At 39.5% G+C, this 26,528-nt stretch overlaps 1 protein-coding gene across 1 annotated transcript in view; it reads right to left on the bottom strand.

Moving 5' to 3' along the window:
- The window catches only part of TMEM30A (transmembrane protein 30A), a 43,975-nt gene that overhangs the window by 11,594 nt on the left and 5,853 nt on the right, over positions 1-26,528 (bottom strand). The window contains exons 2-4 of the mRNA XM_007167996.2: positions 7,842-7,949; positions 5,357-5,464; positions 550-637 (exon numbers count right to left, since the gene is read on the bottom strand). Of these exons, the coding sequence (XP_007168058.2) occupies positions 550-637; positions 5,357-5,464; positions 7,842-7,949 (304 nt within the window). The remainder of the gene's footprint in view (positions 1-549; positions 638-5,356; positions 5,465-7,841; positions 7,950-26,528) is intronic.

Raw genomic sequence — 26,528 nt, 5'->3', positions numbered from 1 at the left:
TATAAAATATCTCACTAATAACTTTTATATACTGAATATCACTTACATGCTGAAATGATAATATGTGGGGCATACTGAGTTTAATAAAATATAATTAAAATTAATTTCACTTGTTTCTTTTTTATTGTTTTTAATGTGACTACCAAAAAGCTTAAAATTATACACGTCTCACATTTATGGTTCACATTACATTCATATCAGACAGTGCTGTTCTAAATGATCAACTGTAGCCCCTTTTTAATGGTATAAATATTCAAAGTTGTTGGTAAAGGTAGCCTGGCATTTATTTTATCATGTATGAAATAGTAAGTTAGCAGAATGTCCCTGCTTCTTCCTTCCCAGAGACAGAAATTCATTCTTAAAATATAAGAATTCACAAAAGAAAGTCATAAAGCATTATAATACCCCACTAAATAACTAATTCACATATTTATCTTAAAGCTGTTGAATTTCTCAATTTCATTCATGTTTCTGAAAGATTATACAAATATTCCTAACTACAGTATAATATATATATATATAAAATCTTTGTTTATCTCTGTCTCATACCATTAAACATGCTGTTGGCAATAGCTCCACAAGGAGCAATTGGTTTGTCTTCATTTCTTCGATAAGGCTCACATTCCTTACTGGGATTCTGATATTTAGAAGGAAAAAAGAGAGAAGTTATTACCCAGGCCTCTGGGAGAACTATGAGTTAGTCCTAATTACTGATTAAAAATTCAATCCCTACATATTTCTCACTTGCAATGCATATAAAATGTCTATATTATAAACAGACTATAAATAATACCACATTTAATTACTCAAAATATATTCCTTAACATTACTGAATTATAGCCTTTCTTTGCATATATTGTCATATAGGTATATGTCAAATTGACTGTTTTTCCTTTTTATAAATTTATTTATTTTATTTTTGGCTGCATTTGGTCTTTGTTGCTGTGCACGGGCTTTCTCTAGTTGCAGCGAGCGGGGGCTACTCATCGTTGCGGTGCGCAGGCTTCTTATTGTGATGGCTTTTCTTGTTGTGGAGCATGGGCTCTAGGCGCGCAGGCTTCAGTAGTTGTGGCTCACGGGCTTAGTTGCTCCACGGCATGTGGGAATCTTCCCAGACTAGGGCATGAACCCCTGTCCCCTGCGTTGGCAAGCGGACTCCCAACCACTGAGCCACCAGGGAAGCCCCCAAACTGATATATTAAAAAATTTTCATATCAACACAGAAATCATAACTACAAACTGTTTTCTGCCCAAGAAAAACTAAGAAGCCGTCTATTGTCAATCCAGCTGTAACAGAATGAAAGGAATCTTAAAACTGGAAGTAAGAAGACTGGAGCTTCGGGACTTCCCTGGTGGTCCAGTGGTTAAGACTCTGGGCTCCCAATGCAGGGGGTCCAGGTTTGATCCCTGGTCAGGGAACTAGATCCCTCCTGCATGCCGCAACTAAGAGCCCGCATGCCACAACTAAAGATCCCGCACGTCGCAACTAAAAAAAACAAAGATCCCGCATGCTGCAACGAAGATCCCACACGCGGCTCCCACATGCTGCAACTAAGACCCAGCGCAGCCAAATAAATAAATATTAAAAAAAAAAAGACCTGAGCTTCTAGTTCCAGCTATGTACTACATGACTGCGCAAGTCCCTTGGTTTATCTGCACTTCACTTATAAAATGAACATGTTCAAGTAGATAATTTCAAATTTTGTAATTTGGGGTTAAATCCCACATGAAAGGAAGGGAGGGAGGGAGGAAGGAAAAGTCTAATGCAGATTCCTAGAATATACCAATCTTCTCTAAACTGTGCACCCAGGTATAAAGTAAACAAAAATGTTGGCAAGGCAAACAGCACTTCACCTGTCCTCCAGATTTGGTTTTGACTTAGTCCCTATTGAAGATCTCAAGCAAACGTGGAAGCTGTAGGATTAATCCAGAGATTCTACCAAGTCTGATATTAGGTGTACATCTGAGTTGTTCTGCGACTCCAAGGCCACATTAAGCCATGTCTCACAACACATAAACAAACCAAGATAGTCTCAATTTGAAATTAACTAGAACCTAGTTAGGCCTCTTAGGGCTATTCCATTATAACCAACCTTGACTCGTATCTACATTCTCTATGTCTACACTGGAAAAAGAACTACAGGAGTGAAAAAGACAGGAGAAGGTTAAGAAAATGTGGCAGGGAATCTCATAAAGTCTCTTTAATATTTGACTTCTCAGCTTTCTGCTCCCTAAGAAATCTACATTCATAAAGTTAGTATTCTAAGACCATGAAGATAGACAATGTATAACTGGCTTATTACTATTTGAATGTTTTGATGAAAACTGATTTCAAAAAAATAAGGTAAATAAACTCTCAATGGGGCAAATATATTCTAACCAGTAAACCATTTTGGAGGGGAGGGGGGCAAGGAACAGCAACTTTATTTGGAAAACCAGCAGACAGAAAAGATGATGGACTAGTGTCCCGAAGAATCATCTTCTAACTACTAAATTATTGAAGAAGTTTTTTTAAAAAAAGGAAAATATTTACTACCTATGCATCAGGTACTGAACTAAGCAATGCTAGGTACTTTGCAGTAACTGGCTTAGGAAAGCCATTTAATAAAGAGTACCTAACATGTACCACATACCATGTAAGGTGCTAGAAATGGAAAAATGAAAAAAAAGTCCCTGCTTTTCAGCAGCTCACAATGTAATATAGGAAACAGACTCAAATACAACCAACTATAATATGAAATAAGAGCCATGATAAAGGTGTCTATATTCATTCCATATATATTTATTAAATGCCTTTCATGTGCTAGGTACTGGAGAGGCACTTGGTATACGGTGATTAAAGAAAGTCATGCTCCCTGCTCTCATGAGCTTGCAGTGTAGTTGGGAGGACAGAAGATAAGGGGAAGACTGTCTCTGGAGGTAGTATCATGAAAGTTAAGACCTAGAGAAAGTAGGAGACAGCCACACGAAGAGCAGGCAGAAGAGGGCTTTAAGCAGAGCGAACAGTACACACCATTTAGAAAGAACTTGATACTTCTGAGAAGGTAAACAGGGAATGTAGTTAGAGTATGGCAATAAAGAAAATGACCTATGATGGGACTGGAGAGTCATGCATAGCTCAGATCATCCTGAGTAAACAAACCACTGAAAGATTTTAAGCAGGGAAGTGGTATTTCCTTTTTTTAAAAGATCACTCTAGCAGCTATGTAGAAAATGGCCTGGAAAGGAAGAGCAAGAGTGGATGATATGGGGAGACAGTCTGCTAAGTAAAGCGAGAAGTGACTTGGAACAGGGTATGGATGAAGTAAATATGTAAAGAAGTTATTTTGCATCCAAAGACACTCAAGTAAACAGCAGGCCTGAGGTGAGAGGACCTCCAGGGAAGGAGTAAAAACCACACTCTAGACAAATGAAATGGAAACGCCCAAATGGGCAGATTACCTGCATCACCAGGCATGGTTAGGGACCAGCATGCATGGCCCAGGGCAGCCAGGCCAAAGGTACATTAAGGATAGAATATAAAATCAAAGGCTGAAGTGGTAGGTTGACACCAGACTGTGAAGGGCCTTCCATACAATGTTAAGTTACTTGAACTTCAATCTGTCTGTTCTTAACATCTTTAAAATTTTCGAAAGCCACCTGGTCTTAAAGTCATATATTTTGGTCTAGTCCAGGGATCGATAAATGACAGCCTGCAGGCCAAATCCAGCCCAGCACCTGTTTTTGTAAATAAAGTTTTATTGGAACACAGCTACCCATTCACTTAAGTATTCTCCATGGCTGCATTCATTCTACAATGGCAGAGGTGAGTAGCTGCAATAGACTATATAACCTGCAAAGCTGAAAATGTTTACTATTGGCCCTTTACAGAAAAAATTCATCAATCCTTAGGTTTAGTCTAAAAGCTCTGCTTGAGGTTTGGAAGAAAAGAATCTCAGCTCCTTTTGCCCTCAGTGAAGAGAGTGTGTATCTATATAAAAGAACTGTAAATCAACCACCACTTCTAGGTCTGTCAACACACCCAATCTATGATCCCAATCAACAAATTCTTGGTGTGTCTCATCAACTTGGTGTGTCTCACAGAACTTCACCTTCTCTGGACTTGAGTCCTTAAAGTTGGATCCCACAACATAAATCCCACATGGACTACAAGATATTGCAGACCTAACCAGAATCTGTAAATAGACTTATTATTTCTCAAGATCCCAAACATCAGGAAATAGCAATAAAACCAGGAAGGATAACCTAGAGTAACTTTACGTTTACCAGGACCATTCTGGTCCCAGTATGGTCCTAAATTGCATTCTAAGAGTGTCACTGTTTCTAAGAGATACTTGAATTGCTGAAGGTTTGCCGCATTGACAGCAATAATATAAAATACTTGGGCACCAACCACTACTCTGAGAAGCTGAACAACAGTCAGGAAACTAAGATCCTCTAGTCCACAGATTCACACACCAGGCTGAGCATCAGAAGGGGAGCTTGTTAAGAATAGATATTTTAGGGCTTCCCTGGTGGCGCAGTGGTTGAGAATCTGCCTGCCAATGCAGGGGACACGGGTTCGAGCCCTGGTCTGGGAAGATCCCACATGCCGCGGAGCAACTAGGCCCGTGAGCCACAACTACTGAGCCTGCGCGTCTGGAGCCTGTGCTCCGCAACAAGAGAGGCCGCGATAGTGAGAGGCCCGCGCACCGCAATGAAGAGTGGCCCCCGCTTGCCGCAACTAGAGAAAGCCCTCGCACAGAAATGAAGACCCAACACAGCCAAAAATAAACAAATTAATAAAAAAAAAAAAGATATTTTAGAGCTCCACCCCTGTAGACACAGACATATGAGACTTAGGAGAATCCTGGAATCTGTATTTTCCAAAAGCTCCTCAGACAGTTTTTCAGTAACCCACACCCTTTGGACTTTACGACTCAGGCTTCCCACAAGGTAAAAAGCAAAGAACATACATGTTCGATTCTAAAACACAATCTCAGAAATTAAAAGTAGCTTATTTACATATTCCTACCCAGTGTAATAATAATGAGTAAACTCAAACAGAACAAATTATATTCCCAGAATGCTAGACTCATCAAAATTCTATTACAAACAGATTAACATAGCAAAAATCCCAATGATACTACCGGAAACAAGCAGGTTGTAATGTGTCCTCTAGCTGCAAGAAATCATTAATCTGTGCAAATTCCAGGGGAAAAAATTTTAACTAAAAACCTTCACTAAACAAACTAAAAATGTCAAACAACACTTTAATTTCATCTAACGTTATTAAATTTAACATTTCTAATTGAACAATTACCACATGTTCTTAGTTCTTAGACTCCGTAGTTTCATGTTCCATCATTTTACTTACAAGTAAAGCACTAGGATCTCCATTTAGTTGACTATCATCTCGAGATTTCACATAACGACGATGGTTTTGATAGAAATTAGACAGTCCATAATACATAAACACATTGCCCTAGAGAAACAGAAAGGGAAAAAATGTTCATATAAAACTATTAAGTATGACGTTGTTTCATGCATACATAAAAGCTATGTAATTTGCACTAGTTTAGAATTTGTGATAACTTAAAACAGTTACTGGGGTGAATTCTACCAGTACTTAGCAATCTAAAATGGTACAAATTGTAAATAAGGTTTAACAGTCAAACCAAATCAAATAATGTTAAAGAATCAAATCAAATAAGGTCAAAAATCCAAGAGTCAACTTTGAAAATACTCTGAAAGACCTCAAAGGTGTCTATTTACATGAAAACAAACAAACAAACAAAAAAGCTCTCAAGGAATCTATTAGCCTAGTCTGATCTACTTTCAGTTGTATTTATTTATTTTTTAAAAGATTTTTTTTTGATGTGGACCATTTTTAAAGTCTTTACTGAATTTGTTACAATATTGCTTCTGTTTTATGTTTTGGTTTTTTGGCCATGAGGCATGTGGGATCTTAGTTTCCCGACCAGGGATCGAACCTGCACGCTTTGCATTGAAAGGCAAAGCCTTAACCACTGGACTGCCAGGGAAGTCCCTACTTTCAATTTTAAATCTTCTCTAATTCAGATTGGTCTTCATCCAATTAGCATCAACTTTTCAAAGGAATAATGCTTTCAAGCTTTCATTTACTGCCCAAAATAAATTCTGAACTTGAACTGGGACATAGTAAATTTCTCAGTAGGATACTATATAATATTAGTAATGAACAAATTAATAATTAGTAAAGTATCTAAGATAATGAGTCATTTTATAATGATCAAGAAAAGTACTTTAGTGTATTCAGTGGAGTCAACTTGGAAATAACCTGGGAAATAAGGGTAACCTACATACACTGTAACTATTTAGAAGATGTTATGAAGTCATCTTGAATGACTAAGATTTTTAGAGGTGGCAAAAACATCAGCTATTTTCTCCTTTCTGGTTGCTACCTCCACTGTCTATAACCTTATACTCAATTAAAAGGAATTCAGAAAAAAATAAAAAAGGAATTCAATAACATTTTGCTTTATTTGATTTGCTGTTTTCATATACACAATCATTTATTTAAAGCTTGATTTTCAAACATCAAAGTATGCAAACTTTCCCATTCCATATAAAGAAAACATTTACATAGAAATCTTTCATTTATTTATTCGGTTGGTTGGATTTTTGTTCTCTGAAAAGGCTTTTAGTCTAATTCAGTTTGGGCTTGTAAAGGAACACAGAGCCCACAAAAGAATGAATCTGAGGATGATCACCTTTGCAGAAGAAAAGTTCTGAAATGCTAAGTGTTTTTGTATGGGGGAAGAAACTAGTGGAGCTTCTAAATCATTGCAAGTCTCTTCCACGTCTTTAATTCTGCCTGTTCTGACAAAAGCAGAACTTAATGCTTCTTTATAGTTTGTCCATCACATAAAAAAATCAAATTTTTATGATGCTTTAAAGTTATATGTTATTTCTGCCAAAACAAAATAAAATAATTAAATTCCTGTCTTCTCCCTCATTTATTTTCATACTTTTTAAAAAGGGAGCGTTACAGTCCCCTATCTCAGGGCAACAGCACCCACAACCACTAGATGGCAACCATCTACTAGGGACCTCAGAAGTCACGACCTTTACGAAAATCTAAAGCATAGCTACAAAAATCTAAAAAGTTGGCATGTATTAAAGCAGTTTTGCTCCCTGAAGAATAAAACAATCATTTTTTAAAGCTCAATTTTCAGGTAAAGGAGAACACAAACGGGTCTTGTCATGCCTATTTGTGAATCTCTGTGTCCTTTAGCATCTGCTCAGTTTCCAAGAAGAATGACAGATAAGTGTGAATGCAAAATACACACAGACCACACACACACACACACACACACACACACACACAGATGGTATTCTAACTGCTTGTCAATAAGGTTTTACTAAGTGTTTGCATTTATATTAAAGTATCATATCTGATGAAAAAATAATGCAATTAAATAATGGGTGAATTTGTATTTATTTTCCAAAGTAAAACTTATAGTATTAAAAGTAGGCAAAACAGTTTGAGCAATAATTTTTTACATACAAGTAGATGTAAATAGAAACTTGATATAAAAAAAATTTTTATACAGTTATAAAATTTTCCAGAAAAGGAATAGGTTTTAAATTTAATCTAAACTACTAACTACAATAAACTATTAAATTAATGTATTTAATTATCAGACAGCATAATCCAATAGCAAAGCAAAACAATCTTCCTCAAAAGTGTATAGATTCCCAATAAATTAAAGCAACATCTCAACAAGAAGAAAATAACTAGTAAAAAAAAAAAAAATTTAATATAATATCAATATTTTTTAAAGCATGGCTTTTCTAAAACATTACTTGGGAATACAGACCTCAAATGACTGTTCCAGTGTGAAGTTAATGGTACAAATACAAGGCGTCACGTTCGGAGACAAACATTTATTGCAGGGACTGGCAGGGTCCGTGCCGGTATAATCAATCTGCAAGAGAAAAATATAACTGAGCACACTTCCTTGGAGAACGTGGACACACTCTGAAATAATTTGCTATCAGAGGGAAAAATGAGTCTGATGGAGCAATAACAGCCCAGAAAAAAACTTTTTATATCTGTTTATTTTGACAGTGTGAGGTGTAAAAACTGGAAAGGGTCCTATGTCATCCTACTGGCTCATCTCTCCTTTTTACCAAAAGAAATACATTTATGCATAAAATCATAAATACAAAATTCAAACTGCATGATGTATAAAGATTTAAATAACTATAACGTCTAAACAACTTTTCCATCATCTCAGCTTTCCATGGTACATTTTCAAATTAAAAAAACAAACACACAAACAAAAATTACCAGGTTTCTCAAGGGCTACCATTTTTTTAAAACCTGGTGTTGGATAATTAAGAATCTGTCTTATCTTTCTCCTGGGTTCCTGGCAGGGAGCCTCTAAATCCCTTAAAATTCCCCTGGTGATAAGAGTGTATTTGTTTTCAATAAGCCCCTTGATTCACACCAGAGTTTATGCTAAGGAGATGGCTCAGGTGAGGGCTGGTCACCAGAAAGACTACATGTGATTAGGGACTCTGGACCAGCCCAAACTCTGGAAAGAGGGAGAAGGCTGGAAATTTAGTTCAATCATGTGGCCAATGTTTAATCAATCATGCCTTCATCATGGAATTCCAATAAAAACTCTGGCCACCAAAGCACAGGTGAGCTCCCAGGTTGGTTAACCCATCAATGTGCCCTGATTCTACAGGGAGAGGGCACAAAGCTCTATATTCAAGACTCTCCCAGACCTTGCCAAATGTGTCTCTTCATTTAGCTGGTCCTAGTTTATATGATTTATGATAAAACTATAATTGTAACGCTAGCACTTTCCTGAGTTCTGAGTCATTCCAGCAAATGATGGAACCTGAGAGAAGTTACAGTAACCTCCCATATTTTTAGGCAGTTGGTCAGAAATGCAAGTGGCCTGGAGACCTCTGAACTTGCAACTGGCATCTGAAGTGAGGGCAGTCTGGGGGAGGGGGGGCTTGGGAACTCCCGGGTTTGTAGCCGGTTGGCCAGAAGTATGGGTAGCCTGGGGCCCTGACTCGAAGCTGGTGTCTGAGTGGTCCTGAAGCACAGTGTCGGGGACCGTGCCCTTACACCTGCGGAGTCTGACACTAACTCAGGTGGTCAGTGTCAGAACTGAATTGCAGTACACCAGCTGCTGTCAGAAGACCTGACCTGAGAGCTAAAATGAGAAAACTTTTTCCATTATACGAATTTTTTTAAATAGATTTTATTTTTTAGAGTGGTTTGAGGTTCACAGCAAAATTGAGTGCAAACTACAGAGTTCCCATATACTCCCTGGACCTACACATACACAATCTCCTTGATTATCAATATCCCTCATCAGAGTAATGCATTTGTCACCAATGATGACCCTACAATGACACATCATTATCACCCAAAGGCAGTGGTTTACCTTAAGATTCACTCTTGGTGTTGTACATTCCATGGGTTTTGACAAGGGTATAATGACATATATACACCATCACAGTATCATACAGAATAGTTTCACTGCCTAAAAAATGCTCTGTACTCTGTCTATTCATTCCTCTCTTATCCCTAACCCCTGACAACCATGGACCTTTTTACTGTCTCCACAGTTCTGCCTTTTCCAGAATGTCACATAATTGGAATCATAAAGTACGTAGCCTTTTCGGATTTACCTTTCACTTAGGAATATGCATTTAAGGTTCCTCACTGTCTTTTCATGGCTTGACAGCACATTTCTTTTTAGCATTAAAGATTATTCCATTTTCTTGGTCCACCATAGATTATTTATCCATTCACCTGCTGAAGGATATCTTGGTTGTTTCCAAGTTTTGACAAGTACAAGTAAAACTGTTATAAACATCCATGTGCAGGTTTTTGTGTGGACCTAAGTTTTCAGCCCATTTACGTAAATAACAAGGAGTAGAAATGCTGGATTACATGGTAAGAGTATGTTTAGTGTTTTGTTTTGTTTTTTTTAATTGCTTTTTTTTAAAATTTTTATTTATTTATTTATTTATTTATTTATTTATTTATTTATTTATGGCTGTGTTGGGTCTTTGTTTCTGTGCGAGGGCTTTCTCTAGTTGTTGTTTTAATTTGCAATTCCCTAATGATAATGTCAAGCATCTTTCACTTGTTTACTTGCCATCTGTGTACTATGGACTAAATGTTTATGTCCCCACAAAATTCATATGTTGAAGCCCTAATTCCCAATGTGATTAATTTGGAGGTGGGGACATTGGATTAGGGTTATTTATTTATCTTTTAAATTTTATTTATATTTTTGGCTGCGTTAGGTCTTTGTTGCGGCACGCGGGCTTTCTCTAGTTGTGGCAAGCAGGGGCTACTCTTCGTTGAGGTGTGCGGGCTTCTCATTGCGGTGGCTTCTCTTGTTGCGGAGCACAGGCTCTAGGCATACAGGCTTCAGTAGTTGCAGCATGTGGGCCCTAGAGTGCACGGGCTTCAGTAGTTGCGATGCATGGGCTCAGGAATTGCAGTGTGCAGGCTCTAGAGCATGAGGGCTTCAGTAGTTGTAGCACGCAGGCTCAGTAGTTGTGGCTCGAGGGCTCCAGAGCACAGGCTCAGTTGTTGTGGCACGCAGGCTCAGTAGTTGTGGCTCACGGGCTCAGTTGCTCCACGGCATGTGGGATCTTCCTGGACCAGGGATCGAACCTGTGTCCCCTGCATTGGCAGGTGGATTCTTAACCACTGCGCCACCAGGGAAGTCCCTGGATTAGGTTTAGATGAGGTCATGAAGGTAGGGCCTCCGTGATAGGACTAGTATCCTCCTAAGATGAAGAAGAAAGACCAGAGCGCGCTCGTGCTCACGCTCTCTCTCTCTCTCTCTGTCTCTCAGCTACGTGAGGACAAAGTGAGAAGGCAGCCATCTATCAATACAAGTCAGGAAAAGGGTCTTCACCCTTTTCAGGGTGAAGAATCTGAAGGAACTGAATCTGCCAGCACCCTGATCTGGACTTCCCAGCTTCTAAGACTGTGAGAAATAAATGTCTGTTGTTTAAGCCATCTAGTCTATATTATTTTTTTTTTATAGCAGCCCAAATTGACAGATTTTGGTACTGAAAAGCGGGGTGCTGCTTTAACAAATACTCAAGAAGACAGAAGTGGCTTTGGAACTGGGAAACGGTTAGAGGCTGGAGATTTGAGATGCATGCTAGAAATATAAACATTAAAGGTGATTCTGGTGACATCTCAGACAGAAATGAGGAGAGTTAGAAAGAAAGCTTCCATCTCCTTAGAGAATTAATAAATAAATGTGATCAGAATATTGGTAGAAATATAGATGGTAAAAGGCCACCCTGGTGAGGTCTTACTCAGAAATGAGGAACATTATTGGACAATGGAAAAAAAGGTGATCCTTGTCAGAAAGTGGCAGAGAATTTGGCTAAAGTGTGCTCTAGTGTTTTGTGGAATGTAGAACTTGTGAGGGATGAAACTGGATATTTAAGTAGATTTCCAAGCAAAGTGTTCAAAGAGTGTCTTGGTTCCACCTGACTGCTTATAGTAAAATGGAAGAAGAGAGAAACAAATGGAATAAGGAATAATGTTAAGCAAAAAGGGACCAAAACTTATGATTTGGAAAATTCTCAAACCTATCCATACTACAAAAAATGAGAAAACTTGTTCTGAAGAGAATACTACGGTGTAGCTGAATAATCATTCGATAAAGAGATTAGTGTGGGTTAGAACCACGGATCTAATCAGTCATTCCAGCAGAAACACTGCCAGTGTGAACGGAAGGGGGAAGAGAAGGGACAAAATGAAGGAAAGCTGAGGGACTTGCTTAGATCCTACAGGACTGGCCCATACAGCCATTTGGCTACAGAATGTGCTATTGATTCTCCAAGATGAGAAGAATGATCCCAAAGATGATTTTGAGACCATCAGGGCTACATCCTCGGTTCATACTGGGGGAGGAGTTCAACAGACCAGACGGCAGCAATCCGGAGCCTTGGGGCAGGACTTCTACCCCGGTGGATCCTGAAGGCAGAGTGTTAGACCAAAGAGTATTATTCTCAAGCCTTAAGATCTGATGATATTTGTCTTGCTAGGTTTTGGAGACTTGCTTGGAACTCATCACCCCTTTCTTTTCATTTTTTCCCCTTTCAAATTTGAGTGTCTATACTATGTCTGTCCCTCTATGGAATTTTGGAAGCACATCTGGTTCCACAGGTTCACAGCTGGAGAGAAATTTTGCCTCAGGATGAATCATACCTTGAGTCTCACCCATATCTGATTAAAATGATATTGAGAAGACAGTTTAGACTTTAGAGTCGATACTGGAACCAGTTGAGACTTTTGGGTCTGATGATGGAATGAAAGTATTTTGCATGTGAGAAGGACATGAATTTGAGGAGCACAGGCGCAGAATGTATGAACTGAATGTTTGTGTCTCCTCTCCCTCCAAATTCTATGCTGAAGCCCTAATCCCCAATATGATAGCATTTGGTGGTAGGCCTTTGGAAGGTAATTAGGTTTAGATGAGGTCAGGAGGGTGGGGCCCCCATGATGGGATTAGTATCCTTAATAAGAAGAGGAAAAGAAATCAGAGCTCCTTCTCTCTATGCCATGGTAAGGACACAGCAAGAAGGTGGCCATCTGCAAGCCAGAAAGAGGGTCCTCACCAAGAACTGAACCTATCAGCACCATGATCTTGGACATCCCTGCCTCAAGGACTGTGAGAAATGAGTACCCGTTGTTTAAGCCACCTAGTCTACATTTTGTTACAGCAACCTAAGCTGACTAAGATATTGTCAGGTGAGGTATCTGTTCAGGTCTTTTGCCCATTTTTAATAGGGTTTTCCATTTTCTTTTATTGACTATTAAGAGTTCTTTGTACATTTTGGTAACAGTCCTTTATCAGATATGCCTTTTAACAATTTTTTCTCCTAGACTATGACTTGTCTTATCACTCTCTTGATAAATAAGAATTTTATCATGAGCAACCCTAATTAATTGTCTTTAATAAAGTAAAAAAAAAAAACCAACTAATCTTTATTTCTGAAACTGAACATTTAAACTTTACATATGGATATTCAATTTCTTTTCATATTGAAAAAAAAGGTTAAAATATGTATATAGAAAATAGAGCATCAAATTACAACATCTACCAAACCCTCCTACATTGTTGGTGGCAATGTAAATTGGTACAATTTACAATTGTACCTATTCTTGCTATGGAGAACAGTATGGAGGTTCCTTAAAAAGCTAAAAATAGAACTACCACATTATCCAGCAATCCCACTCCTGGGCATATATCCAGAGAAAACCATAATTCGAAAAAATACATGCACCCCAATGTTCACTGCAGCACTATTTACAAGAGCCAAGACACGGAAGCAACCTAAATGGCCATCAACAGAGGAATGGATAAAGAAGATGTGGTACATAGGGACTTCCCTGGTGGTCCAGTGGTAAAGAATCCACCTTACAATGCAGGGGATGCGGGTTTGATCCCTGGTCAGGGAACTAAGATCCCACATGCAGCGGGTCAACTAAGCCTGCGTGCCACAACTACTGGGCTCACGTGCCTCAACTAGAGCCCACGTGCCGCAAAACTACAGAACCCACACACTCTGGAACCCACGCACCACTACAGAGCCCACACACCCTGGAGACTGCACACCACAACCAGAGAGGAGAAAACCCACACGCCACAACTAGAGAGAAGGCCACGCACCTCAACGAAAGATCCTGCATGCCTCAGCGAAGATCCCACATGCCGCAACTAAGACCCAACACAGCCAAAAATAAATAAATAAATCTTAAAAAAAAAAGATGTGGTACATATATACAATGGAACATTAGCCATAAAAAAAGAACAAAATGTCATTTGCAGCAACATGGATGGACCTAGAGATAATCAAACTAAGTAAGTCAGACAGAGAAAGACAAATATCATATGATATCACTCATATGTGGAACCTAATTTAAAAAATGATAAAAAATGAACTTATTTATGACACAGAAACAGACTCACAGATTTCAAAAACAAAATTATGGTTACCAAAGGGGAAACGGGGCGGGGGGGATAAATTAGGAGCTTGGGATTAACATACACATACTACCATATATAAAATAGATAACCAACAAGGAGCTACTGGGTAGCACAGGGAGCTCTGCTCAATATTCTGCAATAACCTATATGGGTAAAGAATCTGAAAAAGAATGAATATATGTATATGCATAACTGAATCACTTTGTTGTACACCTGAAACTAACAAAACATTGTTAATCAACCATACTCCAATAAAATTTTTTTAAAAATAATAAAAAAAAATTACATCTAATTGCTTTTCAAAATCCACAAAACTGCTTAATAAAACTTGGTTTTGTCAAATTCCTATTGAAATTCAGTCCTCCATCAAAGCTTACTTACTAATGAAACTTTGTTTAGAGAAAATTTTCATTCACTGCAAATATCTAAGAGAAGCTAGGCACGTAATTAAAACAAGCTAAAAAAACAGGTCTCCTAAACGAAGAGAGGCAAAGCATACATAATTTTTCACTAAACCTGCGAGGCCACAGCTTTCCACCCAGGGCTTATTCATGCACAATATCGCACTTAAAAGCCAAATTTTATGATTTTGACAAGATGAAAGAAAAGATGAGACCATTTAGAAAAATGAACTATATTTTAAAATCTATATTAAAATATATTAAATTTTTTTTCAATTTTTTAATTTAATAATCTCTGCACATCTCTCTAAGTCAAATTTAAGGATTAAAAAAAAAAGTTGTCAGCTGGGCCTATTACCATATTGTTTGCCTTTGAACAGAAACCTCTTTTTTTTTTTTTTTTTGATAAATGTCTATTTAGGTCTTCTGCTCATTTTTTTTTAAATAAATTTATTTATTTATGGCTGCACTGGGTCTTTGTTGTGGTGCGTGGGCTTCTCTTGTTGCGGAGCACGGGCTCTAGGCACACGGGCTCAGTAGTTGTGGCTCGCGGGCTCTAGAGCGCAGGCTCAGTAGCTGTGGCGCACGGGCTTAGTTGCTCCGCGGTATGTGGGATCTTCCCAGCCCAGGGCTCGAACCCGTATCCCCTACATTGGCAGGTGGATTTTTAACCACTGTGCCACCAGGGAATCCCCTGAACAGAAACCTCTTAAACCACTCTCTTTCAAATTATTTTCTAGGGCAAAAGAGGAAAGACAGATCATCAGCTGTGATTAAGCAAAGATATATATTCTTTATTTAACTGAACAAAAATAATACGATGGAATGTGAAATCTCATAAATTATACTACAGTATATTAAAACTGAACATTTTTTGAAACCTGGAATTATTGCTGAATGTTAAATTATACTTCAAAGAATAGCTATAACATTTTCATCGCAATCTTTTAATTATACTTTTTTAAATGTACAAAAAATTGCATGTCTTTTGATTCCAGGAAATTCTGAAAGTAAAAAAAAACTGTCATTGGGCTTCCCTGGTGGCGCAGTGGTTGAGAGTCTGCCTGCCAATGCAGGGCACACGGGTTCGAGCCCGGGTCTGGGAAGATCCCACATGCTGTGGAGCAACTGGGCCCGTGAGCCACAATTACTGAGCCTGCGCGTCTGGAGCCTGTGCTCCACAACAAGAGAGGCCGCGATAGTGAGAGGCCTGCGCACCGCGATGAAGAGTGGCCCCCGCTTGCCACAACCGGAGAAAGCCCTCGCACAGAAACGAAGACCCAACACAGCCATTAGTAAATAAATAAATAAATAAATAAATAAATAAAATTTTAAAAAAAAAACTGTCATTAACATTTTAAGCCTTACTATGTGCAAGGCATGACATGAAGATACAAAAGTAATCATACCTTACACTTAGTCGATACAGTTTACACAGTCCTTTCTGTTACACACATATTTCATCTGATCCTCACCAAAATCCTTTAGTATTATCCTCATCTTATATAAAGAGAACATTCAGAAACTTGCCCAAGGATACACGAACAGCAGTAGCTGGTGCTACGCTAGAAGCAAGGATTTTTTACTCCAAGTCCAATGTTCCTTCTACTAAACTGCTTCTTCACCACCACAGTCAGTCCCCTTGGCCCTCCAGAAGACTATCAAAGATAGTGCATAAACACAAAGAAAATGACTATCAACATTAAGTGCTAAACTGAACGGCAAAGGGGGCAGTAAGTACTTGATGGACGAGCACTTTCTCACTAAGAAAAGAGGATTTGAACTGAGCCATTAAAAGGAAAAAAAGGATGGAAAAAGGCAACATACGGAGAAGCGCGAAGGTAGAGCACAGGTACATTTAAGGACAACGAGCATAAACACTTTGGATTTGTGGACAGAGTTTTCATGTTGGAAGGAAACGAGACAACGCTAAAAGGTAAACTGGATCCATAACCACATGCTTTGTTTTACTGGCCACTGTTGATTGAATGTACATACTAAGTGTCAGACATTATAAGCACTTAGCACACACCATCTCATTAAAACGTAGTACTGAAAAGTTAATTTTTATTTTCCTTATTTTAACCTAGGAAACTGACATTTAGGGAGGTTTAGTAATTTTCCCAAGGTCACCCAGCAAGAATTTGAACCCAGCTCTGCCTTTCTCCAGAATCTCTGTTCTCTCCACCATCCTGTATCCTCCTGCACAATGAACATACCATCCTTTCTGATATACAAACTCATAGCCTGCAGATTATAAGAATGAAGAAAAATCTGGGGGATAACTGTGACTTATTGTTGTTGTTAATTTGGGTGCCCAGCACCCAAACACACTTCCAAGCCCTGGGGAATTCTCCTGGTGGAGAGTTTCGGAGGCAGGCAGGGCTCCAACTTCCACTTCAGAAGCCAAGGGAATAAATGAGTCCTTCCTCTCCCTAACCCCAGGAGCCAGGACAAAAGCATACATAGGATCAACCCTGATTGAGACTAGAGAACTGAATCTCCGTATAAATCGGAGAGGAGTGGGTGTGACGAGATCAGCAGCCCGGCAGAAGTCTAACAGGGAACTCAACAGCAGCTGTGGCATCTGAGCCACTGTTTCTGCTTCCAAACTTCCCTTCCTTCCCTCCTGTCTCCAAACCCGATCCTCTAGACCTCCTATCTACTTTGTGTGAGAGCTACCCAATCTCCTCCAATAAATCCCTTTCCCCTGTCAGCTACCCAGAGTTGGTTAATATTGCTGACAACAAAGCCTCTGAAAGCTAAATAACCCTGAGTGTTAAAAATGTCCTGCAGAAAATAAGGAAATGGGACTACCCTGGTGGCACAGTGGTTAAAATCCGCCTGCCAATGCAGGGGACACGGGTTCGATCCCTGATCCGGGAAGATCCCACATGCCATGGAGCAACTGAACCCATGAGCCACAACTACTGAAGCCCGTGCGCCTAGAGCCCGTGCTCCGCAACAAGAGAAGCCACCGCAATGAGAAGCCCGCGCACCGCAATGGAGAGCAAGCAGCCCCCGCTTGCCGCAACTAGAGAAAGCTCGCGTGCAGCAACGAAGACCCAACACAGCCAAAAAAATAAAAATTAAAATTAAAAAAAGGAAATAAGGAAACGGAGACAGAGGAGGCTAACATAATCAAACACTTGTATTGATATAACAACAGATTTTTTAAAAAGTCTAAGATAATGAGACTTTCATTTCTTCCTGAACACCCTGTCAGGAAAGAATCACTTATTAACTTAATATTTACTTGAATGTCTGTGTGTTCCAGGCAAGAGGGACTCAACCCAATACCAAACCACATGGAGCTCACTGTCTAATACAGAACACGGTCACTAAGATGGAATGGGTGTTTTGGTAAAAGAACTACAGGTACTATGGAAACACATACCTGATCCAGTATCTAGCAAATTTCCCCATGAGGGCTGACAAGTGGATGTTATCTACAGGGAGACAGTACCAAGAGGGACAATCTCTAATGGAGGGCTTAGCACTGGAACAAACCCAAGATACATGAATTTAGGACAAAGTTCTGAGTTAAAGATCTGATGATCAATCAGGGGTTCTCCAGTTAATTTTTCTACAGTGTCCATTTATAAAACAGTTGGCAACCAGTAACAAGGAAAATCTAGGTCTCAGAAACCAGGCAAGTGGAATTGGACTGCAGAGTCGGAGCTAAAGGGGTAGCTTTTGTGACGAGCCACTACAAGCTAGAGCAGTGTGGCTTTGCAGTCCAGGTGACAAAAGGGGGATAGAGCCGTGGAAAAGGCCACCCCAGTACTGTTCTAGAACTCTTAGAAATGACGGTATCAGAAGCTTCAGGAGACGGCGCCCTCCACCAGCACTGCTGCACACACGAGGCGCAGTAACCTCAGCAGCAACAAGGAAGCTCGTGCAGTACCATCAGGCAAGGCAGAGGGCTAGGGGATAGGAAGGTCAAGACCGTCACCTTGCCCTAGGTGCCTAGAGCAGACTCTTTAGTTTTATAAGTCACGCTGATGCCACTGGTGTGGTACACAGCAGCCAACTTCCCTGCTTTGTTACTCAGAGATCTTCGGCAAAAAGAGAAGGCTGTAAAAGCTGAGCCATGGTCCACGTTCTTGCCTCAGAGGAAGTAATGCAAGTTACACTGCTTCCTACTCAAAGCTCAAACATGAGGGACAGCGCTGAATTTTCCAGAGATTACTATGACTGTAGACAAGGTAATTTGTATAAGCCAGGCCTGAGTAGGAAAGAAGGTGGGCATTGATTGAGAGAGTGAGAGGAAAAGTAAAAGAGGCACAAAAAGACAGCAGGATGTTGTGGAGTACCGAACATTTTAAAAAGTATTTAAAATGTTTCTTTTTTATTAAGTTGGTAATACATCAATAAGAAAACTTCCCTTCAAAAATGCTCATCAGGGCTTCCCTGGTGACGCAGTGGGTGAGAATCTGCCTGCCAATGCAGGGGACACGGGTTTGAGCCCTGGTCTGGAAAGATCCCACATGCCGCGGAGCAACTAGGCCCGTGAGCCACAACTACTGAGCCTGCGCGTCTGGAGCCTGTGCTCCGCAACAAGAGAGGCCGCGATAGTGAGAGGCCCGCGCACCGCGATGAAGAGAGGCCCCCGCTCGCCGCAACTAGAGAAAGCCCTCGCACAGAAACGAAGACCCAACACAGCCAAAAATAAATTAATTAATTAATTTTTTAAAAAGCTCATCAGATAAAGGGGGTGGAGGAAAGAAATAAACATACACATGTAGACAGGGAATGTGGCCCCCATCCCAGCTCTACAAGGGTCAAGCCATGAGCCACCCAGCTGCCCACCAACGGTGCACCCTGAGGGAAGATTCAGGATGGAGAAAAACAGGAAGCATTCTGTGTTTTAGATACCGGCCTGAGATAGTTAAGATGCACGTGTAAGGTATAATTTCAGTGAGCCCAGACTCTTGCATCTTCCCATACACAGAAAAGCACTAAAATCATGAACTTTGGCTGCCTGTTCTTTGTGATTAGTCCAGCAGAGACTCCTGCACATCCTGACTCTTCCCGTACCTCCTCGGAGCAGTTTCTCAGAGCTGAGAGGCTGTGTCCTGGACTGCAGTCCTCAGTAAGATCCCCAAACAAAACTTAACTCCCAGCTTTTAGGTTATGGGGTTTTCTTCAGTCGACACATACTTAAATGATTTAGAGCCTGTTAAAAGTTAAGAGTGGAATTTTTTTTTAATTCAGTCACTCTTTTATTTTTGAAGATGAGTTTTTAAAAAATCAAAAGCTTAGTTCTAAACTGATAGCTATAGAACATGCTCAGTCCTTTATATCCTAATGAAATTCTGTGGGTCACATGAAATCTGCTGCATGTTTCTGCAGGTTAAAGAATCTGAGTGGGAGCCACAGAAAAGATGTTTACTTCTAATTCAATCAGTAAGTCTCATGCTCACAGGTGGTAATGACAAATGAATGAATCAGGTGATATACAAATGTAAACTATCTTTGAAGAAAGAATAGCAATAGAAAAACTAGCTATTATTTCCCAAATGTCTATTCCATACCAGAACTATTTTAATCTTTTACAGGGAGATTGAGATTCAGAGGTTAAATGACTGCCCAAAGCCAATCAGCTAGTATGTGACTATTATTAGTTTCTTAGGGCTGGTGAAACAAAATACCACAAACTGGGTGTCTTAGAACAAGAGAAATTTCTTCTCTCACAGTTCTGGAGGCTAGAAGTCTGAATTAAAGGTGTCAGCAGGGCTATTCTCCCTCTGAGACTGCAAACCAAGAAAACCATCCTTGCCTCCTGCTAGCTTCTGGCAGCAGCCGGCATTCCTTGGTTTGCAGCTGCATCACACCACCTCTGTCTCTGCTGTTACACAATTCTCCCTATGTCTCTGTCTTCACATCTTCTTCCCTCTGTGCCTGTCTCTTCTTATAGGGACACCAGTCATACTGGATAGGAGCCCACCCGAATAACCTCATCTTGATTACATTTGCAATGACTCTATTTCCAAATAAAGTCACATTCACAGGTACTAGGAGTTAAGATTTCAGCACATCTTTCACTGGGACACAATTCAATCCATGACAGTGACAAAATCATATCTGTCTAGCTCCAAAGTTGCTGTTCTTTCCATTAGACTGCACTGCTGCCTCCCATTAATCCTGAATAACATGCACCATACAATAATTTAGAAATATGGAAGTCAATTTAAAAGACGTTATATTTTTAAAATAAAATTGGCACTGTTCATGAATATGCTGATGTTTTAAAGAGTACTACCAAATCTTCAGAGTTTTCACCTAAAATACAGATCAAAAACAACTTTGTTATGATAGGTAGATGTCATTCTAGCACCATCTTAACTTTTAGAATCTGAAATAGAATTTTATAATATAAATTTTCATACACAAAGTTTTTATATCTGGCATTTAATGCATTTCTACAAACGAAAAAGTAAATTCCAACCTGAAGTTTTAGTTTACCCCTTAAAACTCTTACAAAAGTATCAAGTTATAAAAACTGCCTAGGACAGAACCTATGAAAAGGGCTTTGCTAATTATGCTGCAATCTATGTAACAGGGTAGATCAAAGGAACAGATAAGCAGTTAATATGAGTAAAGCAGGGCTTTTATTTTAAGGAAATACATGGTCTTTTCTATATAAAACATTGTTTTTGTATAGTCATGTAACTGATGTTCAAACATTAGTGGCTTTTATCTTTGTCTCCAGTGCTACTTTCTGACAATAACCTCATGCTACCTCATATCATATTTCATACATTATACTCTCCTCTCTAAATCATCACTGGCCTTATTTTCACCCCCCAGTCCCATTTTTATATCCCTAGATGTATTCATTTGGTTGAATTTCTTCCTTCCCACTTGAAACTCTTACCATCTCTCTCTATTTCAAATCTACGGTGATCTTTCCAAAACTAAGTCAGACATATGTGATTTATTAATTTGGGGCAGGGGGCGGGGGGGGGGGGGCGTTACGCTTCACTAAAAACTTTACTTAAAAAAAGAAATCAACGGTGATGATTCACTGAACCCCATAATCTCACACCCAACTGTGGTCTTTTGATGCCTATAAATGGTACCACCATTGTCCCAAGCATCCAAGCTCAAAATCTTGGCATCATCTTGGGAATTAGCACCCAAGTTCTGTCAATTCTTCCTTAGCAATATGCTTAGTATCCTTGAATTTGACTCTCACTTCTTCCAGTACAAATCAACCTTTGAGACTTCATGCCAGTTTTTTAAAAGGGAGAAGAAAAAGTACATTCTATCGTTTTCTAAAAACTTTTTCAAAGTTAAATATAATTGTATATAATGTGAGACCTGAGAGCTTAGAACAATAGCCAACTTACTCAGCATAGTGATGCACAATGTTATTAAATGTCACATAATCGTTCTTACATTTTAATTAATTTAGAAATTAAACTACAAATCCATGTAATTGGAGGTTGGTCTATAGTTTCCAGCTTTTCAGAACTAATAAGTACACAACAGAACCTCCTTCTAAAATAAGCATCCAAAAAATCTGCCAGTTTTAAAATCATCATCAGCCCTCTTCTGCTTGCAGCATTTGCCAAAAAACTTGTTTGCTGAATTTTTACTGTTCATTAAGCAAATTTGTTTGCCTTCAGATATGGATGGATACCATAGTTATACATGTTTGATCTTGTAGTATTATATATATCATTTTCCTTGAAAATGGAAAGGGGAGAAATCAGGGAAGACTTTCCATAGTGTTGACAGGAACGTAATTTGAAAACCATGGTAGAATAGGAAAAGGAAGGACATTCCAGGTAGATCTAGCAGCATGCCACATTCCATAAACTACAGCAGTTTGCTATGGTTAGAGCAAAGGGCAGGGGAGTGGTAGGAGATGAGGCCGGAGAAACAGAAAGTAGCCTATCATGAAGAAAGTTACATTCCACATTAAGGGTTTTGAACATTATCCTGAATGCTACAGGGAGACACACAAGAAATTTTAAGCAAGAGAATGAGATATTCAGATTAGGCTGCTTAAAAGATCACTCTGGCAGTAACATGCAGAAAGACTAAAGAAAATGCCAGACTAGAACGCAAAAAGAAGAAAGAAAAAACAGAATGCTACTGCAATAATCCAGATGAGAAATGTTAAGAATATAAACTGAGAAAAAGGCAGTGGTAATGGGAAAAAAGAGTTTAAAAATACAGAGAAAGTAAAACCCATAGACCTTAACGCCTAGAGATGGGACGGTAAGTTTAGGTAGCCTCGCAGAGTTGCCGGCTTGAAGACCTGTGCGGACGGTGACGCCACGCACCGCGAGGCCGCTCCTGTCATGGTGTGAGCCCCAAAGCCAGCTCTCAGCCCTCCACTTACGGCAGCTATCAGCGCTGGGCATGCTTACTCACACACTCTACTTGAAACTGCTTTCCAGAATACCACACTTCCCTTGTTTTTCACCTACCTCACTGGCTGCTCCTTTTCAGTCTCCTTTGCTAGTTCCTCCTCATCTCCCCAACTTCTATGAACACTGGAGTGACTCCGGGCTTTCTTTGGATGTTCTCACTTTTTTTGACCTATAATCACTCTTTTGACTTCATTCCATCTTATGTCTTTGTATATCATCTACGCTGATGAATCCTCAGTGCTTAAACCCAGTCTCAACCTTCCCCCTAAACTCTAGCCTCATATGTTCAATTGCCTACTCATTATTTCCAACTTGGATGTTTAAAAGGTATCTCATCGTAACAAGTGAAAAACAGAACTCTTTACTCAGCTTCTCACACCCCAACCCCCTACTATCACACTAAAACTTTTTCTACAGTCTTCCGCATCTTGATAAATTGAAGCCGAGTTTCCCTAAAACCGTGTTCCCTTACTGAGTTTATGATTAATCTCTCTCTCCAAAGCTTTATTCCCTTTTTTGCCCCCTCTGACCTCAATTCTGTGCTAACTGAACACTAATCATCCAGAGTCAGATGACTAAGATTGCTGTTGTCGATAACATCCTTAATGTACTAAAATATTTGCTGTAGATATCATCATTAACGCACAAACTCAGGCTGTTTCTCCAGGGCAAGATGAGCCTGCAGACCCCCGAGCCATGGACCACCTGGCCGGAGAACTGTAAACCAAAGATATCCTGATTCCCAAAACCACTCTGCCCCTTCAAAACATCCCTAACCCAAAGACCGAGCTGGAGTGGATCTGAGGCTTGTCTCCCATGCCCTTGCGTGGCACCCTGAAAATAAACCCCTACGCTTTGCTGCAAACGCTTGCTGTCCGAGTTTGTCTTTCTGCAACCAGGCACGCAAGCCCTTGCTTGGTTACAAAATTACAATTCCATCCTTCCAATGCAGGCCAAAATATCTTAGACTTATCTTTGATTCCACAATTTCTCTCACACCCGACACGTCCACTACATGAGAAAATTCTATTAGCTCTACTTCCATAATACATCCTAAATCTAACTGCGCTTCACTGCAACCGTTCTACAGTGGACACCACCATCTCATTGAAACAGGAGGGAAGGAGGCAGGGCACAACCTTTAAAAGAATGACACAGCTCGAGGACATGACATAAACTTACTTAGAACCAAACAGATCCAAGACGGCGGACAAGTCGACTTCCACTAGACCTTGAGCCTCAGTATCCGCTCATTGTAACACATCAGCAAGCTACATGACACACCCACAGGCGCCAGGACAGTTCCAAGGCCGACCATAAAGGTCAAAAAGTGGGCAGTGGCCCCATTCCTAGAAATTCCCACTCCCTCCCCAAAATAGCTGGAATATGCCTCCGACTCATTAGCCTATGAAATTACCCACCCCTATAAAAACTGACGACCCCACATCCTGGTGCCGCTCTCGCCTTACGAGATGGCCCACACTCTGTCTGTGGAGTGTGTTTCTCCCCAGCCCGCTCCCAAGTCCTGAGACCAGGTGTGTGATCTCAGTTAAAAGACCGTGGGTTCAAGTCTCAGTCTGGGTTTTGGCTGGGTTCGCGTTCCGGCGCGTGGGTTCAAGTCCCAATCTAAGTTAGACGGTTTCATCATTATCAAATACGCAGTCTATCCACAACCTGGCATCAGCTTATTTACCCTTACTCCTACTTTCTCTAGACACCTTTTGATTTCCTGCCACTACAAGTTTGTTCATATGAATCTCCTTTCTTGGAATGCATCCAACCTCCTCTTTAGAAGTGCTATTTATCCTTCAAGTTCCAACTCAAAGCCCACTTCCACCAGAAGGTTTTCCATGGTTGTTAGAGACAGATGTAATCTTGTCTTCTTTTGGACTACTAAGGCATATTCTTTCTGTCTGTGCCACTCATCTAGCAATGCTTGGTTTTCCTTTAATATGTATGTTTCATCTCCCCCCAGTAGATTCCAGGTTCAGGCACCTTCAGAAGGGTTCTCTGTTTGAGGGAGGAGGAAAAAAAAAAGAGGCCCTGTCCACAAACTTTTTTCTGTCGCCCACTATGCCCAGAGCAGCACTTTACATACAGAAAATGCTCAATGTTGATGAAAACTCTTGATAAATTTAACTCAGTCTGTGAATTTTTACCATCAAAAGACCACTATATCCTTCATGAGCTAAAATTCAAGGGCAGCCTGGCCTAATGTCCAGATTGTAATAAAATCCATTTGGGTATAAAAACAAAGTTTGTGCACGTGGGAGTGCAGATATCTCCTCGAGATACTGATTTGATTTCCTTTAAATGTATACCTAGTGGAAGTGCTAGATCTTATGGTAGTTCTATATTTTAAGTTTTTGAGCAACCTCCATACTCTTGTCCATAATGGCTGTACGAATTTACATCGCACAAGAGTTCCCTGTTCTCTACACCCTCACCAACACTTGGCATCACTTGTCTTTTTAATAAGAGAGTAACTACGGGAAGTGATGGACATGTTAATTAGCTTTATTATGGTGATTATTTCACAGTATATACATATATCAAGCCATCACAATGAACACTGTAAATATATACAATTTTTGTCAATTGTAACCCTAATAAAGGTAGGGAAAAAAAGCTTATACTAAAGATAATAGTTCATAACTTATCCTAGAAAGAAAGAGGCTACCAGGTGGTAGAGGAACTACAGTTCCCTTATTTTTAAAAATTAATGCCTGTTAAATGTCAAAAGGATACAAGGCACAGTGCAGAATATAATGATAAACTGGAGACCTGCCAATAGCTTAAATTCAAAACACAAAGAGCCAGAGACAAAGCAGAACAACAGATGGAGATGACTGGATTAGTTTAAGAGTTATCATATTTCTCAACTTTGTTCTGCTACCATTGTAATTGCTCTCCTAAATCAAACTGGCAATTCTTCTTAGTAATTCTAAAAATGCATCCCATTCTTAAGAAAGTGACTGAATTTAATGCAGTGAGAAAGGAGGAATATGAAGGACATGCCATTTTTACCCTGCATAAGAACTGGAGAACTTCCATTTTTGAATGTAAATCTGTCTTAAGGAAATCAATATAATACCTAAACAGGTCACTCAACAAAATGCTGAGTAATAAGGTAAATCATTTTAAGTATTAATTAGATTAAATTAAAAACAGCATTTTTAAGTACCCCTTTGAACTGATTCCACACTAAAGAATTTATCTTTAAAAGATAAAAATTAAAAAATAAAAGACAAAAATAAAAAAGATTTGTCCTTTCTAGAGGCTCTAATGAAGACAAAAGGTAATTAAAGTAAAAATTTCAAAAACAATTTTCTTTAGTTCCTTCAACTTTATCTGACTGTGACAAAGAAATGAAGAATGATATTACCTGCGCCAAGGTTAATGGCAAATTCAGCTAAGGTAGTCTACATCTATTTGTACAAAGAAGGTAGAACACAAGCAATTATCAGTGATCACTACACTTACCTTGAAAAGATTATTGAGGATTAGAATGTATAAGTTAAACACTGCTATTTTTGTAACAACTGCTAAATTTGCCAGTATGTCTCTTTAAAACTCTAAGTCAAGGGCAGGAAATTCTTTTCTGTAAGGAGCCAGAAAGCAAATATTTTAGGCTTTGCAAACCAAGAGAATATTTGTAGGTTCTTATATAACAGAGAAAACAAATTTGCACAAACTTTTATCGACGAAGTTCAACATAT

Source organism: Balaenoptera acutorostrata, chromosome 14 (genome assembly GCF_949987535.1).
Source record: "Balaenoptera acutorostrata chromosome 14, mBalAcu1.1, whole genome shotgun sequence".
Lineage (NCBI taxonomy): Eukaryota > Metazoa > Chordata > Mammalia > Artiodactyla > Balaenopteridae > Balaenoptera > Balaenoptera acutorostrata.
This window is presented reverse-complemented; position numbering and strand designations above follow the sequence as displayed.